This window comes from Mycetomoellerius zeteki, unplaced genomic scaffold (assembly GCF_001594055.1).
Source record: "Mycetomoellerius zeteki isolate Tzet28-1 unplaced genomic scaffold, Tzet1.0 scaffold228, whole genome shotgun sequence".
Lineage (NCBI taxonomy): Eukaryota > Metazoa > Arthropoda > Insecta > Hymenoptera > Formicidae > Mycetomoellerius > Mycetomoellerius zeteki.
Window position 1 is genome coordinate 1,130,100 of NW_017257203.1, and position 9,846 is coordinate 1,139,945.

At 34.3% G+C, this 9,846-nt stretch overlaps 1 protein-coding gene across 1 annotated transcript; it reads left to right on the forward strand.

The window, feature by feature from the left end:
* The first annotated feature begins 8,931 nt into the window (after positions 1 to 8,931).
* Positions 8,932 to 9,393, forward strand: LOC108723270 (histone H2A.Z-specific chaperone CHZ1-like). The gene is given in 3 exon segments (XM_018448862.1): positions 8,932 to 9,085; positions 9,178 to 9,269; positions 9,271 to 9,393. Coding segments are annotated over 3 exon segments (255 nt in total). The 5' UTR covers positions 8,932 to 8,976; the 3' UTR covers positions 9,325 to 9,393.
* The last annotated feature ends 453 nt before the right edge of the window (positions 9,394 to 9,846 follow it).

The following is a 9,846-nucleotide window of genomic DNA, read 5'->3' on the forward strand; positions in this document are numbered from 1 at the left end:
CTTGGGTCGCCAGTTTCGCGTATCTGCCGCTGCTCTCGCACTTTTTCTACTTTACTTCGCCAAATCCTTTCTTCATCTCCTCCTCATATGTTTCTTCCTCGCGTCATTGCGTCCCCTCCGAAGCACGCTTTTCTACGCACACTTTTATACTACCAATTCTCGTCAAACTCGTACTTGTCAAGGCCTATTGCATCTATTTTTTTTTACTCCACAGAAATTCGCACTCTTAACACAACGCTACGCTGGCAGCGCGTGTCATCTACGCGGTGCAGTTGATGCAAAGATCATAGAAGGTTGGACAGTAACTCGAGAAATTGCGAATGCTACAGGAAGCGAGAAATAAAAAAGAGAAAAGAGTAGAGTATAATATATCACACTTGGAGCCCAAAGCTTTTTTTAGAATATTGTAAGTTTTAAAAATGTTATATTAGAGGAATCGGAAATTAAAGCTATTTTGTATACAATAACATGATGTATCTTAATACTAGAAGTACCAAACAGTAATTTTTTACTATGTCTATTTTTTAGATTAATTTTATATATATATTTTTTTTTGTGTAAAACATGGGATTCTAATTTTTTAACTTTTCATCAAATATTATTATTAATCTTTATACTGAGAAAATACTTGGTCTTTCATCGCCTTCTTTATTTTAACAGTAATTTATTCGCGTAGTCCTTTCAGGGAGCAAGAAACATGTTGATATTTCTAATAATGTTAAAAACTAGCAATTATAGCATATTATAACAAATACTTGTTATACTCAATTCGGTTAACTCACACCTACTTTATAAAAAAAGTATTCGCGGCTTTCTCTAACCAAAAATATTTGATCCTCTATGGTGATACGAGACTCTATATTGAAACAAATACAATAAAAAATTATTTATTTGAAATAAGAGCTGCTATATCTTTATATTGTTCTTTTGGACTATCGTTTTTTAGATAAAACTGAATTAAAGTTAAAAAAATATTTATATACGCAATTGTTCTCAGATTGCCATTGCTACATATTTCATCAAAGTCATCTTTTAAAATGACACTGAAAATCTAATGCACAAGAGGATAAAAGTTATGATAATAGTTATACTCTTAAATAAATAATAATTTTTTTCTCAACTATTTCTATTTTTTTTTAACACGAGTAAAAAATGGTTATTATATCCCAATACGCCTCTAATACAAAAGGAATTATGCAAGTAATAACTAGCAGTTAATATACGTAAGATCTAAGAATAATATACAGACATAAGAGAAAGATAGCTTTTGCATACAGCAATACATGCCGTGTGTGAAAAGTGAAATAAATAGTAACCAATCATTCCCATCTCTTGCTTTACTAGAAATAATATACGATGAGAGGTGACCTATTGCTTCTCTATAGCTATGTGCTCTGTGCAAGATGCACTATACTATTGATATATTCATGAAAATAATAGGAAAAAATTATAGTCTAATATGATGTTGATATGATAAAATCTAAATTGAACAATTTAATTAAATGATAACAAAAAATTGAGAAATAAATCAGTTTACTCACAAAAGGAGAAAATAAGAAAAAAATAAATTTGTTTATTTTGCGTCAAATAAAATACGTGAAAATGTAAAAAATATTTAATAAGGAAAATGCAACAAATATTAGGCAGTAAGATTAATAATAATTAACTAATAATTAACTAGTAACAAATTAAATAATAAATTGTATGTGAAAACTATAACAGAGGAAACATTTAATAAAAAAAATTAAATGTCAAAATTAGAATAAACATTAAAATCTGTATTTAATTTTAATAAAACGAACGTGCAAAAAATATTACTTTTGCGAAAATAACAATATCTTATAACAATGTCGTATAATTCAATAAAAAAAGTTCCTAAGAATTTTATATGCATCTCTTCTAATAGGCACAGACTAAAAAGTTCCACAAGTTTTAGTAATTTTCGAGAGAGGCAGAGAGACCGAGACAGAGTGGAGGAGAAAAGAAAGGAAGAGAGCGAAAGAGATAACCGTTAATATCTCAATCATGAAGATTGCAGTTATTACGCGAGTACCATGCTACAAAAAAAGAATACTCGACATTTAATGCGAAAATTAGTTTTTATAATTTGTTGAAAGAACGCTTTTATATGTTTGAAATTACTATTTTGTAAGATGAGGAAGATTTTCATTATCGAAATCAAAATCGGTTGCAACATAGAGAAAATACTGTTCATCCCATATTTTTATTTCTCCTTTATTACAGAATATTGGGATTATTTGTTATTCATATCTTATCAAAAATAGTAGGGTCGCATAGAATTTCGAACTTAGCATAATAATGGATGAAGAATTGACGACAAAACCATGTAGAGACAATATCACAATCATAAGAGAAATTATTGTTTTGTTCATTCGATCTGATGTACTGATAATATATATAGTTGAATATATTTACAATAGATATTACGTATACGTAACTCATAATTATTATTTTTAAATTAAGACAAAATAATTTATAATTATCTATATATTTTTTGTAACTATTAATAATATTTCATTATAATTTATTATACATCACTCTCTGTCTCTCTCTCTCTCTCTATATATATATATGTATACATAAATATATACGCGCGCACGTATAAATAATTATGAGTTACAAATGCGTGATATCGTATACATAGTGTATGTGTGTCTTATGGATTAAATTTGTGAGGCTGTATCATGTGATAGCATACAACCAAATGTGTATTATGTAATGTACTGTATAGTGTACTGTAGTACATAAGTAATTTCCTAAACATTCGAACATCCTCAAAGAAGATTATTCAAATTTAATAGGTATTATTATTAAATTTATAATACGTATTGTAAACATGTATCACAGAGTGATTCAAAACAAGTATTTGATATTGTCACAACAAATTCTGACAGATTATTTGAGAGGTCACTCTGAGTAAAAAATATATGAATATAAGTCCTACTCTCAATATTTACGTAATAATAAGTTTTGAAATTTTACTCTCGTAATAAAATCACGTAACTGGTAGGAAATAATCTTTAAGAAATTAAAACAAAACAAGAGAATTTACTAATATCATTTATTTACAGTTCAGTTCTATAATAAACGTAATTTTACTATGATAACAGTAAAATTTAAAATTTCTGTAATTATATATGTAAATATTGAGAATAAGATCCATTCATATTCATATGATATTTTTTATTGAGACTGACTTTCCAAACAATCTGTCGAAGTTTATTACACTCATTTTGAATCATCCTGTATATGAAACACTCCATAGCTTTATACTATTCTGATTGGCGCATAAAGTGATATAACGTGGCATGTCTTTTTATATTTGAGATTGATTTGAATTTATTTCATGATGGGGATTGTTTCGTCTTCATCACTATTCATTTGAGTTGCATTCTTGGAGTCCTATCATTTCCTAAACATATCTTTCACGAAGTCGTTAGAAACCGATTACAGTAAACTTCTACAGTTCGTCTGCTTCCTTCTCTCTCTCTCTCTCCGTCTCGCTTTTCCCTCCCCCTCTTTCTTCCCTCTCCGTTCTCGCGCTTTTCTCTCCTCCTTCCTTCCTTCCCTCCTATTTCTCCCCTCCTTCTCACTATATTTATCTATCTCCCTCTTATACTCTTTTCCTTTCTTCCTCTGTCCACGATTAACTCCCACTATACCACCCATAACTACGCCCTGCATAAACATGATTGTAGCGCAATTTGCAAATTATCAAAGAACGATGTCTATGGATACTCTGTGCTAACCAAGAATTTAGGAATTCTTCTCAATTGATCTCATATGACAATCAATCAAATGAGTATTTTTCTTGATTTTTTTGCTGAAGCTCTCTGTCCAGGATTTTTAATTTGTCTCGTAATGCTATCTTGGCACAGCTTGACCCTTCGACACGATGATGCTTTGTGTGCTTCCTTCTTTCTCTCTCTTTGTCTTGTATTCTATCTCTTGCTTCCTCTCTCTTTTCTCGAGAATATACCTTCGTTGATTTGAGGAAGTACTGACTTTCGTCGTGCGACTCGCGACGATAATTACGCGAGGGAAACTGCCGTCGAAGGGTAACGCCCGTGCAGACATCGCAGCCGGTTCGTCCCCGGGAGCCTGCAAGCTCCATAATCGCATGCTTCCCGGAGTCGACCTAAGTGGAAACGAGAGCGACCGGGCCCTGAGGCCCGGCGCCGTTCGGAGCACAAAGACGACGTCGTCTGATCCGTCGAATTTAGCTCTCGTTTCGTACGGACATCGGGAAAAATAAGCACGACAGAAGAGCGATTTCGCGCGAAAAAAGCGCTCGATTCCAAGAACACAACACTACTATCAACAACTATGCACGCCGGCCGGCCGCTGTGCACGTACTGAAGTACTGGACCCGAGCGCTGACAAGTAGAGAGAGAAAGAAAAAAGAGAGAGAGAGAGAGAGACTCATTCGGTCGACGCTCGCGACCTCGGTCGTGCTCGGCTATCTTCGTATCCTGTGCTTTGGCCCTGTTCGCCGCGCAGCCACGTTACTTCCCGGCGATCTCTCCCTCAGCCGCCCGACGTTGTCAATATACGACAAAGGCTTCCAACGAGAGGCTCTCACTACGCTGCGAGCTCTTGCCGCGAAAAGCTGGTGAACGACGTTCTGCCATTGCCGCGTAGAAAGGGAGGGAACTGGAGGAGCGCGCGAGGAGAAAGGATCAATAACAGATCTCTCCCTACTCTCGTGAAACACGACGTAGGGTAAATGTGCGCGATGTACGCACGGCATTTACATATGGATAGACAGACAGGCGCACCCTGTCAACAGCTCATTTTCCTGGAGCAAATTTACATGCTCGTTTTTGTTTTTGTAAGACAGGTGACAACACATTTATCTGACTGTCTATATGAGATTTTGCGGAATCACGAAAGCGACAATAGTATAAATGACATTTAAAAAGATTTCAATTGTGATTTCAGTGTTTCAGAAAATTTTTCTGAGAAATTTAGAAATAAAGTGTCGTGACATAATTTACATTTCTTTTGCAATTCCTGTACATATATAAAGAAAAAGAGAGAGAGAGAGACGGGAGATAGAAAATTACAATATAAATGTCTAAATCAAATCTTTTCGAGAAATCAACGAAATGTTTAAACAAGGATATCATATTTGTTCACAATACAAATTATGAACACATTATGAAAAATACACATTATAAAAATAGCACGTGGATTCATATGAGAGTATAGTTAATTCATTGTCGACGGGTTTCTGAATCAGCTTAAGAAAGTTTAGATCGTAAAACGATTGATTAGAAAAATTTGCCCTTTTTCAAAATATAATATTATCTCTTTCTTTCATCTGTTCTTATCTGGTTACATGGTTCTTTCATCTGTTTCAACTCATATAGTATTGTGATGTCATAGTTTAAGAAAGAATGCTAGATTCATTTTGTCAGTGTTTTCAGTTGATACTCTAATTATTTGATCATATTATTAATTATATATGATCTCTAGTAGAAACTATTTACTGGGAAACTAATTTTTAATTCATTCTCACTTATCAATATCAATCAAAAGAGGTCATGGAATCCTTTTTTAGAAGGACTCTGAAGTCGTATCTGTTTTACCTACTGAACGCGATTATTTTTCAGCGCTCTATTTTTCTAATTGCAATTTACATAAATTTAATAATCCTTTTTCACAAAGATTTAAATAAAGTAATTTTAATTTTTGGAGAAAAAATTTTTTTACTATTAGTCCTTTCTTTTATATTGATAAAAGGTCAATGCCTATATTATAATTTATTTTTCATGAGTCATATTAACATGTGTTATAAGAATAAATTATCTATTATATAACATTAAGATTTCGTGATTACTACTTAAAGCTTCAATTTGTAGAATCGATTTTTGTGATATTCTAGAAAGAGTATCTGCGTTAGTATTTTACCTTCTATTTTATATAAAATTTCATATTCATCGCATTAAACGGAAAAGCAAAGTTAATGATTTATGATCAGAGATTATTTTAAATCTTTAATCATATAAACATAGCCGAAAACATTTCGTTGCCTATACATAATACCTAAAAGTTTCTTTCCCGTGATGTCATAATTAATGTAATTCCACTAAGTATTCTATAAATATAAGAGATTGGAAGATATTTCTATCTTTTCTCTTGTGATATACAACTGTAGTAATTTCTTCATCACTGATATTCATAGTCAGTATAAATTCTTAAAGTAGATATTGCAAATTAAACAATTTGCGAATTAGACAATTGTTCACTTAATAATTTTTATAAATAATTCTCGCACTTAAATTTGGCGGAATTTAAAGATCCTCGCGCATACTCACAGACGAGCACCAATAGCAAACGCGTGAGGCGAATTAAGAAAACAAGCCCGCGTCTTCGTTAATTCTCAACAAGTCGTTCGTTTTTCAATTTTCGTTTTCATTCTATCAATTCGTTCTTCTAACCGATACATCATAACAGGTTATCAGTCCAGTGAACACGTAGTGCTTGACAGACGAAGTGCAACGAGTGTAACATAAAACACGTGGCATGCGAGTTGGTCATCAGAAAGATAGACATTTATCGTTATTCCGAATTCACGGTGGAACGGAAACTATTTCGCATTTTTTTTTTTATATTTGAATGATATGATTGATGAAATATTAATGCGAAATGTCATAAAGTGATAATGGAAAGAAGTATGGAAATTCCGTGATGCTCACTGTGTGCGATTTGTGAAACACAGCGGAATCGAATAAAAATCAGAAGCCGGTGAAATGCAACACCAGATATTTTTACAGATCTGTTTTGTATTCCTGCACTAGACTGCGTTAGAACTCTCTTTCTCGCTTTCACCAAATACCAAATATACATCTATCTCATTTTAAGTTTCAAAAGTGTATACTAGTTCATCCACAGAAAAGAGACCTTTGTTCGCGTTGCTTGAAATTCTGAAAAAATTTTTGCATTTAAAATGAGATATATATTCTGGCGTTGAAAAGAGAGAAAGCGAAGATGCTGAGTGCAAAAAGTGCAAACAATTCGCGAACAGATTTATTAGTCTGAAAAAACGTGAAGACGTCGATATTGTTTACTGTGGAACTCGAACAAATGCAACTATTGGCTACGTTTACACCGTGCGTTTAGGCCGCGGCCTAAATGCACGGTATAAACGTAGCCATTGACATCTATCGTATAGGTCGCGGACTAAGCGCACGGTCTAAACGTAGCCATAGACTACGTTTACACCTTGCGCTTAGTCCGCGACCTATACGATAGGTGTCACTGGCTACGTTTACACCGTGCATTTAGGCCGCGGCCTATACGATAGATGTCCTTGTTTATCCTGTAGGTTAAACAAAGACATCTATCGTATAGGTCGCGGACTAAGCGCACGGTCTAAACGTAGCCATAGACTACGTTTACACCTTGCGCTTAGTCCGCGACCTATACGATAGGTGTCACTGGCTACGTTTACACCGTGCATTTAGGCCGCGGCCTATACGATAGATGTCCTTGTTTATCCTGTAGGTTAAACAAAGACATCTATCGTATAGGTCGCGGACTAAGCGCACGGTCTAAACGTAGCCATAGACTACGTTTACACCTTGCGCTTAGTCCGCGACCTATACGATAGGTGTCACTGGCTACGTTTACACCGTGCATTTAGGCCGCGGCCTATACGATAGATGTCCTTGTTTATCCTGTAGGTTAAACAAAGACATCTATCGTATAGGTCGCGGACTAAGCGCACGGTCTAAACGTAGCCATAGACTACGTTTACACCTTGCGCTTAGTCCGCGACCTATACGATAGGTGTCACTGGCTACGTTTACACCGTGCATTTAGGCCGCGGCCTAAACGCACGGTGTAAACGTAGCCATTAGCAGTAGTGAATCCAACATGTTGATTTCCTTATTGCCTTAAGTTTTTTGTGTGCCCGGGTCCTTATTCGAATGATATATCAAAATCAAAGAAATCTGTCAAAAACGGATACTATGAGCACTGTTAGTACCTGATATTGTTTCCTGATGTTAGGAAAAGAAAAATCATGAAAATTTATTTGATGACATTTTAAAAAATTTACATATTTAAACTTATTGTTAGCATTACATCTCTGTTCACGAAGTAAAATTAAAAATACTTTTCTTATGTAATTTACAACTATTGAGACTATCAATTGAGACTAGTTAAAACTGAACTGGTTTAGCCATTGCTGAAATATAAAAATGTTAAAATCACTCATCTCGTGTAAATACGTACAGTTAATTATATTAATTATATCTCGCTGCCATTCTACGCTAATTTTCTTATGAGTGAATTTAGCGCGAGACACTGTCTTATGACGCTTAGCTTTTGATGCTTAATAACATATTTCAAGAAGAAACAAATTTGTGTTGGATATTTAGTCTTATGACTAGGATAAGATGATATCGCGGCGATCTTTCTTTGAATATAAGCTTTACAATTCATTACAAAAACTTCAAAATTTTCAAAAATAGTAAATATTCAAACAAATATAACATTTTTGAAAAATTTAACGCACAATTATCCTTTATTTTGACTTATATAGCTATAACATCTCCAAAATTCATCAAAATGGATAGAAGTTATTTACAAGCCTCTTTTCTTTGTTAGTTTTTTTTTTAATTTTTTGCCCAATATAACAAGTGTTAACTTTCTCTAAATCTTAAACCTTTTTTTTAATATTTCATGTATAAACATATAAGTACGTGACAGCAATTTAATGACATTCGATTTCTCCAAGTTGAGTTATTCGTAAAAAACCGAAAATATAAACATATATATACATATGACATTTTCGAGCAGGTTTAGATAATATCTTTAAATATGAATGTAAAATAGGTATCTGCGATAAATAGGTATTTTTGGGTGCTTGTGCTGCATGATATTTAAACGACTCACCGAGTAGGAATTGATTTCGTCATACATGATTACCCAGTGGCGGGTGTCACGATGGCCCCCAAAAGACAAACACGTGGAGTAAGGAATCATAGTGGCGAAAAAGAGAAGGGAGGGATGAGAAGGGGAGGAAAGGAAGGGAGAAAGAGAGAGAAAAAGAGAGAGGGTAAGGACTGCTTTCACCGCTGTTGCTGCGGTGATGATAAGCGTCGATGGTCGGGATCGTAACGTTGAACTTCTCTGGTAATCTCGCTAGCAACGACGACAGTGAAGATGACAGCAACAGTAGCGATAGTGGCGGCGTCAACAAAGACGACAACGACGATGCTGATGACGACGATAACGGATAACAATGTCTACCATGAACGGCGCTCGTACCGGACTAGGGAGAAGAATTTATGAAAGAAAACAACGATGGGACGCGACACCGGCGACAGCGGGCGTCCACGAGACCTCAACGCAACCAGAAAATCGCGACCCCTCATTGGCCGTGGCGCATACAATTGTTGTACGGCCGCTTGATGGTCGACGCGCGCAAACGCGTCTGAAGATCAATGAGAGTTGATGCCGAAGACGCGCGGCGAACATGGCGTAGCGCGTCCAGAATGTTTGAACAAAGAGGAATGTTTGAATAAACGGAAATGAAATGATTAAGAGAATGCATTTCGCTAACGTCGATTGACAAGAAAACCGAATTTGTTAATTTTAACAAAAAATATAAAAATTTTTAGTGTAAAAATATATATTTAATATAAATATATAGTAGTAATATAAATTATATTTTTATTTTATTTAAAAAAACGGTACTTGGAAATGTTTGATATATTTTTATATATAATTACTTAGCAAAATTTTAATAGGTAATCAAAAATTTCGAAGTACTTTCCGATAGATCTATGTAATAAATGACAATAGAAGTCAATG